The following is a 16,464-nucleotide window of genomic DNA, read 5'->3' as shown; positions in this document are numbered from 1 at the left end:
GATAAGATAACAGCGACAACAATACCGATCACAATACCTGGAAATGCTTGTAAGTTTTGTAATTTTGTAATTGAAGAGTTGTTTTTTCGTTCTATCATGTTTGTTTCTATAAATTTCTATTTTTGTGTTCTTCATACTGGTGTGGTCGGTATAATCCCAAAGTACCCAAAATATTTTCTGATGTAGGGACAGTCTCCCATTTTGGTATCATCATCTCAACATTTTGAAAATAAAAAAAGTAATTTTAAATTATTACTCAAATTAATTATCAATAACTATTATTTTTGTATAAATATATTAATTTTTTAAACTCATTACGTTTGATACATACATTTTTTTTAATTGTTTGTATGGATGAACAAAAAATTCAAAACAAAAAATACAGACTACTGAACTGTAAATAACTAATATAAAAATAACAGCAACTTATTGTTAGGAAGCGACAAAACCATGGATTGCTACTTAATATCTCACCAATACAGAGGATGTTGAATATGAAGCCATTCTGTACGCTCTTGTTGACTAGCTGATCTGGCAAGTTGTCAAACCCCACGTGGCCGGACAGAGGCAATGTCCTGATGTTGTTCTCGGTCTGGAAATAATTGATCCAAGACTAATAATGTGTTTAAGTTAAATCAGTATTGGAGAGAATCTTTTATGACATTTTGATAGGATATAAAACATGACAAAATACAAAACATAATCTTAATATAAAGATACAATAACATCTTAATATAAGATTTTAGTGTAATATTAAGGTTAATGGATCCAACTTCAAACCAAGGGCCAGATGAAACTATTACTTATCAAAATGGTTTATATGAATATGTGGTAAAGAGTCATAGATATACAATTGTTTTTAGAAAATAATATAAAAATTACATTTTGCTACAAAACACTTACAACATATAACTTGTTTCTATGCTACAATCGATTAATCTTATCTTAATTTTCTTATTGCCAATGTCTGAAATTCCTTTTATTGTTCTGTCCAAGTTTCATCAAAATACAAGTGCACTTTTAATTTTAAAACACACAAGACTGAATTATCTTTGTGAAAATTATCAGTAGGCTAGTGTAATTTCCATATAATATGCAATACAATACTCTATAAAAACAATCAAAAGAAGTTATCTATAAAGGCAACTTCTAGTCTTTTAAAATGGTTCAGAATTGCATTGTGCTTTAACTATCAAATTTAAAAAAAGATATTGGTTAGATCTTGGTTGGAGCATTAGTTAGCTCTATAATGATTATTAAGTGATCTTGGTTTTTTATCTTTATTATGTTTGTAAACAACTGTGTCAACACTCGTTTGCTGCATGATATAAAGTTTATTCTTGTAACAAGTTGACAGTGTTGCTAAATATTTATTCTTTACATAATGTATTACATGCTTGTTAATCAATTTATGTTAGTCCTTATTTGTAAAGATTATGCTGTTGAAATAAAATAAAAGAAAGAATCTAAATCCATGTCAATTTTTTTTAAATCTCAATTTACAAATATTTGTAAACTTAGATATAGGCTAGACTAATTATAGGCAATTCCATATAATGCTCTATTTTGTTCATGAACTGTATATGGATGAATGGATTTTGTTACAAGATGGAATGTATGAAACAATTCAGGACAAGACAATACAAGACATGCGGATTTGCCACCTGACTCATCTCTACTGCTTCTTATCTATACTAACCCTATCAGGCTGAGCTAGTCATAATCTACTTCATTACAAACAAGCATTGTTAGTTTAATGATTAAAATTACAAACAAGCATTGATATCTTGATGATTAACTGATAATCTTGTAATCTGTCATTGATAATGGCATATACACTTCTCTGTTGGTTTAGGCCTATGGTTTCTTAACTAACTAAATATAGTTCATTTTTAGTGTTATCTAAATTAGACTTCAATAAATTCAAACAATAAAACATTTATACTGATAGAATTGCTATTTTATAATGCTACTGATTGATAGTGATAACATTCCATTGGTACTTTAATCCTTGAAAAACTCACTAATTTTAATCTTTAACATTAAGGATTTAGTTTATTGAACTTTAAACCAGAAATCTTGGGTTCTATTACCTAAGAGCTAAGGTTGATTGGTTGGGGGAGGGGTCATCAAAAATTTCGAGTACCGTATTACAGTTTATGTTCTACTTTCCCTTAGAAATATTTGAAAAAAATCAATTCAAAATGTCACAGGCAATGTTGGAGATAGTCGAGAAACATTTGTCGAGATAGTATTGATCAGTAAAAGTCACAAAACGTGATTAAGTGCAACATTTGTGCAAAATTTTCACGTAAAATTTAGATTCTGGGCTCGATAACGGTGAAACGATTGGTTGTAGCTCAAAACAAATTGTCAAGAAGATTTAGGAAATGACATGATCTACAAAAAAGATCTAGTAACGTTTTGCCCTCTCCTCAATGATTTGTCCACAAAACACGTTTAAATGCAATACTTTTGTAATTTTTGGGTGAAAATTTAGTTTCTGGTGTCGATAACGGCTGAACCGTTGATCGGAGCTTAAATCTAGGTAGACCAGTAGGTTAACTGTCAACTAAGAAGAGATTCAATCTGAAACCAGTAAGAATTTGAGAAAATTTAATCCAAGGCGATGTTCACTATGTCCATATCTGCCAACCTAGAGTTGCTGACACCGACCTATTACGACTAAACCGTTCAAGGTATAATAAAAGAGCAATCACGATAATTATCAACGTAGCATAGAATAACAACTAAGAAATGAAAAGAATCAAAAACAGGTGAAATAATATAAACCTTTAAACTTCATGTCCGAATTTAACCAATCACCAAATCTATTAAATCCCCGAATTTTTAAGCACTCACTTTGGGGGCGTAATTTTTACGTGAAATGTTAGACTCCGGGCACCATAGCGGCCAAACCGTTGATCGTAGCCTAAAATAGATGTAGTACTGGAATTAGAAAATCACGTGATCTACAAAAAGAATTCAGTTACTTTTTGCCTATCGTCAAAACAGGATTTTTTTAATTTTAAGTCACTCAAAAATTTTTTGAAATGTTACACTTTTCACACTTGCAGGCTTTCCTTTGAAGCCCGATAGCGGGCGAACCGTTAGAGCTAGCTCGAATCGAAGGAAAAATCGTTAGTCAGGAATGAAGTGAACTACAAAAAAGGTCCAATGACTTTTCTCTATATCTTTATGTATTAACCCTCGGTAACATACATACCCTCGGATACTTAACCTGTCTCCGAATTCCGCTTACCCCCGCATTTAGCCAACTCCCTAATTAGGGGCCTGGGGACGTAGCCCCCAGCGAGCCGAAGGCGAGTCATAACCATATGATTCTATGTAGCATACCAAGACAATGTCTCCACATTGAGTACAAAAAGAATTTAAAACCTCTTTTCAAAATAAAAGCAAATCAATTTACATTCCAACACTTAGGTCCCTGCTTTAAAGTACACTCACCATGCACTTCTTAAAATTATTATTCCAAATATTGATACAAATATGCAGTAAAACACAAGATAATATTTTCTTAAGCCCCGTTTAGTCATGTCCGACACATCCCATCGAGCAGGACATTTACAAATGGGCATTTATACAGGCATTAGCCTAAATAAATTTTAAATACAAAATATTAGGACAAATTTTAAAATTTGGAAAATTTAAAAATTTTAAATTTTTTAAAATTTCCTATTATATTAATCAAAATAATTGACAATTGTTTTAATTATGTATTACTTATAAATTACAGTTTAAAACATCATCAAACTAATATTAAAACTATATTTTATTATTAAACTTGATGCTTTTCATAATGTAATGGAGAGTTATGGACTAGAAAACTTTCTGGTGGTGATTGGTGATAATGTTGCAAATATAACAGCTGTAGCGAATTTGATAAAGGAAATATATCCTAATGTTATTTCTCTGGGATGTCTAGTACATCTTCAACACTTAATATGCTCGGATATTTTAGGGTTTTATACAACAAAAACTTTTATAAAAGTTGCAGTTAAAGATCTCAAAACAATAAAACAAGAATTTACTAGTATTATTGAACCCAGTTGTTTATTTGATAACAGTGTTTGAATCTCAAATTCATAAAATATCCAAAACGTTTTAATGAATTGGAGGCACTTATAATCAGGAATTTCTCCACACAATCATCATCATTGTTCATAATATAACTTTTTGTTTTTGAAAATTTAACTACAGAACATTTATCTAGATTCAAGACTATTTTCATACTCCAACTTCCAATAGAATTTAAGTCAGCCTAAAAAAAATTAATATCTTGTATGCCAGTGATTTTTTTGTATCTCTCCAATTAGATTCTATTATTTGGATGTTTGTAGAAGTTAATGGGTCAACAAAGTTTGTACTGTAGTTTACAGTAAAATGGTCATAACGTTTTGTTTTTAGGGTTAATTAATCTGAAACGATTGTTGTTCCTGGTTTTACATGCTTAAAAATTAATGGGATAAGTGAATTAGCATAACATTTATTTTCTAGGCAAATCTACAACCGGAATCTACCACCTCTTTTTTCCCTTTTGGAAATGTCTATATTAGTGTTTATTTCTATAATGCCTATAACCAGTGTAGGTACCCTCTACTAGTCTTCCACGGTTAGACCTATGTTTTCTCTTTCCACTTTTGCTTCAACTTCTACTACAACTCCTTCACCACCTACCAATTATTCATTTTTAAACTTATTTAAACAAACAAAACAAAGCTCTCTACAAAACTATAGCTAATCTAAAATGGTATTTTTACAGGTACTGATGCCGTCAAAACTACATTCATTCATTAAAAAGGGATTGTTTTAGGGTAGGGTCCAATAAGCGGACCCGGTTTTTTATATCGAAGAATATAATCATCGATACCTAATATTCGCATATCGAATCATAGACTATCAATCGATATAACAGTAATAACAATCATATGTTTAAATTAAAATGTGAATTTAATTATAACAAATAATAAATGAACATAACCAAAATCAGGGAAACTCATAACTTTAACTAAATGAAACAGAACGAAAACGTTTTTTACTAAAGTTGTGTCCACCATTACCTTCTTTTTTTGCATCTGAAGACGACCATGTTAGCTCCTCTGACAGTTACATTTGTTACCTTTCCACAAATATCACATAATGGATTCTTAGGTACTAACCCAACATCCTGAAGCCATAAAAAACATATTTTATCGTCTTTTAAAGCAATTTCGTGAAGCTTCCTAAGATTGACGGCCATTTTAATACACAATGTTACGTGAAATTTAAAATATTACCTTGTATTATTTGAAAGTGTTTACAGCTGTTCATATAGATTATTTAAGTTGTTAAAAATAATTCATCAGTATCGATTGATTATATCGATGGTTATGATTAAGTAATATCGTTTGCCAATTTCGATATAAAAAACCGGGTCCGCTTATTGGACCGTACCCTTGTTTTATTCCAACTAAAATAGTACATAGTTTTTAATATATTTACAATACCAACTATATAATGGTCAAAAATAGTCTTTCTTTGTTTTTTGCAACTTGTGTTTGTTCTGATTATTCTTGCAATGAAACACTATTTGATTTCCACCTGTAATTCTACTTTTCATCTTCTCACTACAAACTCGTCACTTAGGATTTAAAGGAGCTAAGTCATTATATTGTATTTCAAATGAACATTGTTCAAATACATTTTGAAAAAATAATTGCATGTTCGTCACCATTGTTCTTACTAATGTTACTAGCCTACTCAATACATAGATGATTTTCATTATTGAATTATATTAATTCTGAAAAATAATTATTGTAGTATCACTAGATAAAGAAATACGACGTTTTCCAATATATAATTTTTTATTTCGTGCAAGGCCTTTCTGAATCAAAGATTCCATCATCAGGCACTTCACAAATTTTGTGAATTTGAATTTGTGAAGTGCCTGATGATGGAATCTTTGATTCAGAAAGGCCTTGCACGAAATAAAAAATTATATATTGGAAAACGTCGTATTTCTTTATCTAGTGATACTACAATAACTAGTTTTTTTCCAATGCTCCAAGATTCTACTGAAAAATAATGTTATTTTGTTAAATAAAAACAGCTGGCAATGATTCAATATGAATATCTATAGGTCAATTGTTTTTACATTCAATAGTTTAAATATTTCAAATCGTTAAAGTTGATTTGATTGTGGTGGTAGCCACTTATTATACTGCAGCCAGAAAAACATCCTACGAGATAGTACCTAAATTCAAGCCCAGATCACTTGAGAGCTCAAATGTATACTTTAACTTTTTTTTAATACGTATGTATGTATAGCCTAGTAACAAATAGTAGATATGGATTGAGTAGTGCCCAATAATTGTATTGTATGGTAAAAATCTGAAACAAGCAGCTTCTAATTTAATTACTCTTTCACTCTAAATATTACAATATAATGAGTTTGTTAAATTTTTGTATACTATGTGTAAATAGACCCGCACTTAGTAAACAGTTTACATGGAACTTAATAACGTCATTTCAGTAACTGCATACTGAGACTGGAATGGATTGTAACGAGTTACTGTCGAACGTATTACCTCAACACATTATTTTGTAATAGGTTCTTGACAAAAACAGTATTTTCCATCTCTAGCCAAGTATCACCAGCACAACTGTTGTTTACACTTTTCAATGCGCCATGCCCTCACTGCTACTCTTGTGTTAAAATGTTTTTAGACATGGCTGTTTTAATGTTTATTTTTTCCTGCCTACGAAGCATTAATGCTCTCTGGTGGCTATTTTCAGGACTACGATGACTGACGTGCTGCTAGACAAGTGTTTTCACTTACAACTTTCCTTCTGTTAAGAGCATACATCAAAATACTGTATTAGCTCTGTCTAGCCGCAATTTATTAACGCCATGTATGTTCCGTTGTGTGACAGTTATCATGATATTTTTTTTTTTAGAGTGTAAGGTAATAAATTATGGTCAATAGTCACAATAACAAAAGTGATGTGACAATTTCTTTGAAAACCCAGTTCAAAGTTAGACAGCTAAAATAATTGCTTGTTACAAGATGAGGGAAACAGTATAATATAATCAGTTACATTTTTTATTAAAATTTACGGGTAGGGTACGATAAGTGGACCCGGTTTTTTATATCAAATTTGGCAAACGATATTACTTTTAACCATAAATATAATCAATTGATACTGATTAATTATTTTTAACTATTAACTTAAATAATCTATATCAACAGTTGTAAACACTCTAAAATAATACACGTAGGATAATATTTCAATTTTACATAAGTAATTCTGATTATTACAAATGGCAGTCAATTTTAGAAAACTAGACGACAACGCTTTTTCGTGGCTTTAACATGTTGGACTCGTACCGAAAAAACCCATTATGTAAAATTTGTGGGAAAGAAACAACTGTAAGTAACTGTGAGAGGAGTAAATATGGTCGTCTTCAGTTTTTCTAATTTTGGTTATAATAATTTTTTAGATCACTGTAAATATTAAATTCATATTTTAATTTAAAACATATATGATTGTTATTGAGGACTATAGGTACTTTTATATCGATTGATAGTCAAGGATTTGAGATACGAATATTAGGTATCAATGACTATATTCTTCGATATAAAAAAACGGGTCCGCTTATCGTACCCTAACTTACCCAAATTTACGCAAGGAATCCGTTTTAATTCTAGATATAAGCTGTTGTTGAAACAGCGTGCTGACATCCACGATCTAATACTGAACACTCAACACTGGCATACCTTGACTCTCCCACTCAGCCACAGTAATACCTTGGAGCTACTTTACATGTCATCACATCATTACATGTCACCATACTGGTACACATTATTTAACTTTGTTTGAATTAATTTGGAACAAAAACTTTGATCTGAATTGCGTTATAGACTTTGAAGATTATATTATATACCTAGTGAAGCTATATTTTTATATGGAAAAAAATATACACACTTTAGGTTATAGAATATAGGTATATAATGCAACTTTGTTTACGCTGAGTTTTAGCATCGTATTATTTACACTTACTTTACGGAGTAAACGTGTCTGACAGCATTTAAACTGTTCTAATCGATAGTTGATTTGATCATTTAAGTGTTGGATCCTTATCATACTGAAACCATTTACGTTCATGTTAAATGTGAATCTTATTACTATATTGAAGTGTGTTTTTTTAAGTGTGTGAATTTAAAATTAATCTCGCATAGGCCTACCTAGTTTGATTAGTTTCATTCTGATAATGGCAACATTATCCAAAGTAGGCTAGCACATAATAACAGTAAAATAAGCCTGAGGTTACTCAGGGCGAAATAGATAGCTGGTAAAACAAATTTGGATTGCTATAGTAAACTTTAAATATAGACATTTTATAGTAAAGTAGCCTAATAAAATAAAAAAACCACTCACCCTTGGTCTTTCAACTTCCACAGCAGCCATATCTCTCAAGAATACTTAAGACTGTAGCTGGAGTGCCTATACTGTCGTTGCGCAGAGAAACAAATTTAATTTATAAGAACAAATTTGTTTAAAACACCGCTATCCTCTAAAACTTAACTGTGAGTATAACTGCCCAAAGTATCAACCTAATTTCAACCAAGGTAGTATTTACTATATTTGTAGCAGGTTGACCAGAACTGAATTGAAATCGTTAAAATGTATTGTAAAATATAATAAATCAAGACGATATATAAACTAATGACTCAACGACCAAACGCCCGGAATGTCAAAGATTACTGTTCTCGAAACTGTACTTATTCACCGACTGTCACATCACTTATCGTTAATCGTATCACACACTACCGACCAGTGTTTCCACTTTGGCTCGCATCACTTCTCCTACCTAAAATCCCTTGTTTTCCCTCGTAAAATTTAAAATGTTCCTTCATTTTCACTTTGTACTTAAATGTAAGTAGCGACTTCTCTTTTTCTAATTTCAAAATTACAGGTTTATTATTAATAATAGACATGGCGTTTCAGAATCGTTGTCAGTACTTGATTGACGGATTGTGCCTTGCACCCCACTATATAACAAGACGTACGGATAAATTAATTTACTGTAATGCAGACCATACAGTTGTATTTCATATTTTTTAGTTACAGCATTTGGAGTTTCTTAAGTTGTTCAATAAATTAACAATAAATAACCTGTTAAAGCTATTTTTTAGATTTTTGTTAACACCCTGTACATTTACAGCAAGAAAAATTAAAAAGTTTTTTATGATATATTGTATCAAGAGACAAATTAGGTACCACACGCCCAACCTGTACATTTTATTATTATATTATAATTATTATATATACATATTATTATACGGATCCAGGACACAGGGAAAGCTGGATGGACCAAACGCCTAATTCCCGACCTTAGAGCATGGGTCGATAGAGAACATGGAGAATGCAACTATTACCTCACGCAAGCTTTGAGCGGAAACGGTTGCTTTAAGTCGTACCTAAAGAAGTTTCACTTGGCAGATGATGAGTTGTGTAATTACTGCACTGAAATTGACACACTGGAGCATACACTTTTTGCTTGCCAGAGATGTACTGCAGAAAAAATGGAGGTAGAGGGAGTTGATACATGGTGTGCTGACCGTGGATACATTAGTGCCTCTAATGTTAGACCCTAAATCAAAATTGGAGGAGGTTAACAACTACATACGAAAAATAATGCAAGGAAAAAGAGAAATATAGTATGATGAGATGCCCGATTGATACAGAGGAGTAGAAGAAACAGTCCCTTTATTTTGAAGCAATACCAACAAGGTGATCCCAGAGTGAAGCGGAGAAAGGGGGTTATTTAGTGAGTAAGAATCTTACACTGCCACCTACTACGGGCTAGGTGGTGCCTATGTAAGGTTTTCCCCCATCTCGAAAAAAACCTGTACATTTAAAAATTTCCTCAAAACAACCGCCCTTCCATTTTTTGGGGGGTTCAAAATAATTTTATTCAATTCTTTGGCTTCAAAATTGGGATATTACAGTTCAAATGAAGAAAACTTCACTTGTTATACCGCTACAATCAGTGACCCAGGTGGTCTGGTTCACACTATATAGTGGGTTCGATCTATTAGGCTCACCATAGAAGTGTGTCCGTAAATGTGTAGATTGCTTTATTTATTTCTACATACGAATTTTATTCCAAATTGACCTCTAAACATTCGTTCGATTCTAACCTAAAACTCCTAATATTTATTACTATTATACAAACTTTGATAAAAAGAACGTATTTGAGGCTGAGTGTAAAAGTATATAATTAAAAATGAATAATCGAAATCCAACTCAGGCAAGATTGTCTGTACTATAAACAGGTAATAAAGTTATTCATCAGTATATAAGATATTCTGGAATGATAATTCAATTGTCATGAATACGGCAATGTATAGATTAATTTGAAAGTGAAGTCCTTTTATTTAAACAAGTGGTGATCTGAAGACAATTCCAATTTGGGTTAAATTTTTGGTAATTTTAGCAACATTAGAGCAATACTCTGGAAAAGGCTTTAGTTCGTTTACTACTTGTAGCTTTCGGTTAGGGTATTTGTAGACAGATATTAGTCAAAAATAAGTACTTTACCAACATTTAAATGTATTTAAATAATTGTCTATACCGTAGCTAGAGCTGGCAAATAGATAATTATGGCAGTGGTCAGTTTTAAACACAAAACCAGCAACACAATTTGAACCTATTGAATCTCCTTATCTTCCTTATACAAGGAATATCCACTTATTTAAAACATTTTAACTATGGCTAAGTCTGTGTGTTTTTTTTAAATATAAATAGTAGGTGCAACGGAATGCAGCAATGAGAATAACATCGGCCTACAGAACAATATCTCTGGATGGGGTTCTGGTGCTGGCCAGTACTCCACCTGTCCACCTTCTGGTGAAGGAATGAACAGACCTGTACCAAGGCGAGAGGGACAGGACGATGTTACAGGAAAGACTGTATGACAGCTGGCAGCGGGAATGGGAGGTTTCAGCTAAAGGCGCCTGGACAAGAAGGATCATCCCAGAGGTAAGAAGATGGGCAGAACGAAGGCACGGAGAGGTAAATTTCCATTTGACACAGATTCTGTCTGGTCATGGATGCTTACGGTACTACCTTGAAAAGATTGAAAAAAAGCGAATCAAGCACCTGTCGTTACTGCAAGGAGGAAGACACCGCAGAACACACCTTCTTCCACTGTGAGAAGTGGGCAGAAGCACGAACAAACTGCTTTGATACTACCGGACACCTGATACCTGAGACCCTAATCGTCTGTATGTTGGAGTCTGAAGACAAGTGGGCTGCAATCAGCAGGATGGCCTTTTCCGTAATTCGTCAAAAAATGGAAGACGAAACAATGAGGCAGTAAGGTGGTAGCACAAGGCACTCACTTAGCTGAAGAAATGCTATGAAGCGGTTCCGGCTAGGTGGGCAGGAAGGAAAAGGGTGGGGTTTAGCGGGTCGGCGATCTTTATAACGTAGTCAACCGCGCATAACCTGGAGTGAAGGCAAGAAGATTAACCTCCAGGGTATCTGGCTGCAGTGCACTTTTGTGATGTGTCTGAAGAAGATAGCCTTGCTATCGAAAGGCCTCACAAAACAATAAAAGTTTTAAATATTGGTTTTATGTTTTTCATGTAATTTACAAAGGTACGTATTTTAAAAAGGTTTATTACGTAAAAAATTTAGACTGAAATAATTTAAATTAGTTCGTGTCTGAGTATAAAATAATTGTAAAAGTATACTTTTTATATAACATTTTATTACATATATTTGTTGACAATATACGTATAAGAGTTACATTTTCTAAATGTATGTTTATCTTTGTATTAGAAAGATTAATTAAATATATTTTAAAAATTATGTTTCATTTATTCTTTAAAAATTTAAATTACTGTACAAATAACGCGGAAGAAATTGAAAGATAATTCCGATATGGGGAGGCATACAACAAATTTGGTCCCCGAGGTGTTAATGGTAGTAGAGCGCCCATCTGTACTGGCCATGCGAGTTGCGAAGACAAACTACGGAAAACCAACGCGACCTGTCTGCAACCTTGGTGTAGCCAGTGCTGCTGGCCTTTCGAGCGCAAAGGGAGATGAATAAAATAATCAAAACTGCATCAAGTTAGAAAATACATAGGTAAGCAATATAATTTCAAAATATTCTCAGGAAAACAATATTTAAATACATTAAAACTGATTTTTAGACATTAAACAAAATTATAGTAAGTATTTCCCTCTTATTTACTGTGATCAAAAACCTACTCTATCATCGGCATCCTAAAAGTAGTTTAAGACCATAACACGCTTTCTACAGATCATGTAAATGGGGCATTCATTACTGTCAAATAAATATTGTTTTTATCAGTATAAGAACATAAATTGAGAAATATATATTCATTACATGTATTATGCATTTAGTTCTTTATGGCTACAGTGTATGCGCTGCTGCCTATTATGGTTGTACTACATTTTTTTAAACCAAAAATATCTGTACATTTCTTTACGTCACAGTATTTAAATAAAAGGTCTTATGTGTAAACAGTTATCATATACGGCATAAAAAATCGCTTACGCAGCAAATATTCTTCAGTAACACAGTTAATGGCAATCAGGACGGACCAGTTTCTAGTATCAGTCATTAGCTCTATATACAATCTTCATCAGTCCAGCCACAAACCGGGAACGACTTTCACTGATTAATAGATATAGGGAAAGTGGCATACACTGTAAGCGCTACGCAGTAACTGTATTTGTAAAATATTGAAGTCCAATGGTTAGGCATACAGAAAACACACAAGACAAGTTAAGTGTAATTCTTGTACTTTATATGAAATGGATTTAAAATCATTTAAAAATATTGTTGGTACGTTGATTAAAATTGAAACAAGTAATGCTCAATGAACATTTAGTGACTGCTGGGGCGCTTCAGGTGGTTATTCAATAGTTTTAAACCACAACAAATTGGAAATGTAGTTATGGTATTTCATGTAAAGCATTTAAGTTAACACAATTATCTTGGTTATTAATTGTAATAAATAAATGATAATACAATTTACTATTGATACTCAAAATAATATAACAATTCTCCAGATAAATAATATTTTCTACGTAGGTACAAATAACAGTGACATTTAAAGGTCACAGGGATGAAAAACATATGTGACACTGGACACGTGACGAGGAAAACCCGGCAGAAAGCAGCAGTTAGCGGTAACAGAATGATGACATTGTTTACTGGAGACTAGCAGACATATGTACCACTGATACATTACTGCTTTTCGTATTTGGTTGTTACAGTTTAATTCCCGAACAGGTGGGATGTGGGTTTACTTTAAATATTCAGAAATTGCGAAAGCCTCCTTTTAATTTATTTTTAAACGATTAGTAACATAAACAGACGCAGATTGAAAATACATTACGAGGTAACTGATGCGAAAAACATTGGTACCAGCAATAATAACCACAATACTATTCAGTGAAATTCCCACCTATGGGATGGTTAGAAGAATATTTAATCCCGCAACTTTGGTGTTCATCTTATTTTACTTGTAGGTGTCTCGGACAAACCTTTGGTGCACAGCCAAACCATGAGACCCACACGAATTCGTTATCCGAGAAGACCACATCCCAAATCAAAAGACTGTGCACGATGAAAAGACGATGTATTGGTCTTGATATATATATATATATACATTAAATTGTATAAATGGCAATTGCCTTATTTAATTTCAATAAACATTGAATCGCAAAAAGTACTTGCTCCGCCGGGAGTCGAACCCGGATCTCTCACTTGCCGGGTGAATGTGCTACCATTACACCACAGAGCGCTTACTTTTTCCGATTCAATTATTTTGTATTTGGCTGTATCTGTCACATATGCGTTTAAATAAGCAAACTAACATATGATCAGAAGACCAAATACCTGTCAAACGACTTTTATTTACATTAAATTGTATAAATGGCAATTGCCTTATTTAATTTCAATAAACATTGAATCGCAAAAAGTACTTGCTCCGCCGGGAGTCGAACCCGGATCTCTCACTTGCCGGGTGAATGTGCTACCATTACACCACAGAGCGCTTACTTTTTCCGATTCAATTAATTTGTATTTGGCCGTATCTGTCACATATGCGTTTAAATAAGCAAACTAACATATGATCAGAAGACCAAATACCTGTCAAACGACTTTTATTTACATTAAATTGTATAAATGGCAATTGCCTTATTTAATTTCAATAAACATTGAATCGCAAAAAGTACTTGCTCCGCCGGGAGTCGAACCCGGATCTCTCACTTGCCGGGTGAATGTGCTACCATTACACCACAGAGCGCTTACTTTTTCCGATTCAATTAATTTGTATTTGGCCGTATCTATCACATATGCGTTTAAATAAGCAAACTAACATATGATCAGAAGACCAAATACCCATATATATATATATATATATATATATATATATATATATATATATATATATATATATATATATATATATATATGAGGAAGTCTCCATAACAGCTTATATCTAATTTCTATAATTGGATATTTCATTACATATGCACACTCAACACATGAATTCCATTTACCGTATTAAGTCAATGGCAATCTGACCGTAGCCTCTTCTTCAGATTATATCAGGCCTCGGGTACAGCATACCCCTTCAATATTGAACGATTATTTCTGTTCCACAGTCCATTCAACCAATAAAAAACCTCAGACACAGTTTTACATACACAATCACGATTTCATAAACGACCTGCACGATTTAGGTGACAATTCTTTTCGTGGAGTTTATTTAGCACTAGGCGTCTAAATGCTCTTGTTGTTCGTATTCTTGTTGAGAGGCAATTTATTTGAATATAAACAAATCGGTGATAATATCAACTCAAGATTATAAGGCGAAAAAAAGATACATACGGGATCCGATGTTTCGGTTACTTCCTTTCAAGTGATCTAGCCCACTATTTTCTGTTAGTATTTGATAAATAGCTGTTCCAGTTAAGAGTATTCCCAGTCCAAATTATTCTCTTCTCAATCCGTTCGGAACGGGAAGCTGTCATGACAACAAAGCCGCGAAGACAAGTTAAAGTCCAACCATTGCTTGCGACGAATCAAATTATGGAAAGTATAAACGAGAGAAGGGTGCATAGTCCACTATCGTGCACAATAGAATAGATAAAAGGAAGTATGACATATCAGTGATCAGGTTTTTTGTGAATTTCTTTCAGCTACAGACTTTATTGGTGTGATTTAGAAGTTTCTATCACTCGAATCTTATTTCAGAATAAAATTCTGGGGCAGTATAAACGATATGTGAACGACCGTCGAGCGCGCGCGCGCGCGTGTGTGTACAGTTGTTGCCACTAAAAGACCGATAACCTGCTCAGTTCTTTTACCTTGTTAAAACCATTTAGATAGAGAAAAGAAAAGAAAATAATAACTGAACTGCGTTCAGAACCAAAACATTTGAGCAAAATGCCGGTTTCAAAGTCTGCATAATACTTAGGCTTTAGCAGAATCAACAAATTTGTAATGACTTAATTTTGATCGAACTGATAAGCACCATAAAATGGTTAAGGTGATATTGAGAAGAGAACAAAGAGATAGTTATAACATTTTTATATCAAAACATATTACATAGTTTGTGTTTGTTTGTAACCTAATAACAGTGTACTATGAGGTTATACGAGTTACTCGAAGCCTGCTTTTAGAAACAAAAAATATTCCGTACCGTGTAGACTAGGATGTAGCAACAACATCGTTGTTGTGTTGCGTTGCTGGTATTGACTAATTGAGTGATATTCAAGAACATCTTCATTCGAGTTTAAGACGGCGAATTGTGTGGTTGTAGATAAAATCTTGAGATTTTAGATTTTATACCTGTGGTTGCCTGTTTAAAACTTACATTAATAGCATTTTCCATTTGATTAACCTCAAACAATTGTGGTTTAACTGAGGTGTGTGGTGTGTCTGTGCCACTATAGGCTAAGTTAGACATTTATTAGACTTCAAACTTATATCCTTTATTTTTTTGTTAAAATATACGTTACATTTACACACATCTTACATTATTACGGTAGGCTGGTCCTGACAAAATGTCAGGTTCAGAAAACTCCCCTCAAGGAGATATTGAATCACAGAAAATGGAAATGGAAACTCAACTGCCGGTAGCTTCGAGTATACGTGTATACATACGTAGAAAATACAAACGTCAATCATGATTTTGCAGAAAATGTTACAGTAAAATCAGGCCATAACACCACTAATGCATGCCAACAGAAAAGAAAATTCAGTGAAGGTGATAATTTTATTAATCCGTCAGAACAAAATCCTAGACCCAATGCCTCCAATTTGGACTTAAATGTGGCAAAAAACCTAACACTGGATGGTTAAGGTTATACAACGAATCAAAAAAGTACTACGATGAAGTAATCAAACAAA

At 32.9% G+C, this 16,464-nt stretch overlaps 1 protein-coding gene across 1 annotated transcript in view; it reads right to left on the bottom strand.

Annotated features, from left to right (window-relative positions):
• The window catches only part of LOC124357807 (septin-2), a 34,037-nt gene extending 25,200 nt beyond the window's left edge, over positions 1-8,837 (bottom strand). Inside the window, exons 1-2 of the mRNA XM_046809864.1 lie at positions 8,440-8,837; positions 475-592 (exon numbers count right to left, since the gene is read on the bottom strand). Coding sequence (XP_046665820.1) covers positions 475-592; positions 8,440-8,469 — 148 coding nt within the window. The 5' untranslated portion in view covers positions 8,470-8,837. The remainder of the gene's footprint in view (positions 1-474; positions 593-8,439) is intronic.
• Positions 8,838-16,464: the final 7,627 nt, after the last annotated feature.

Source organism: Homalodisca vitripennis, chromosome 3, assembly GCF_021130785.1.
Source record: "Homalodisca vitripennis isolate AUS2020 chromosome 3, UT_GWSS_2.1, whole genome shotgun sequence".
In the NCBI taxonomy this organism is placed as follows: Eukaryota; Metazoa; Arthropoda; class Insecta; order Hemiptera; family Cicadellidae; genus Homalodisca; species Homalodisca vitripennis.
This window is presented reverse-complemented; position numbering and strand designations above follow the sequence as displayed.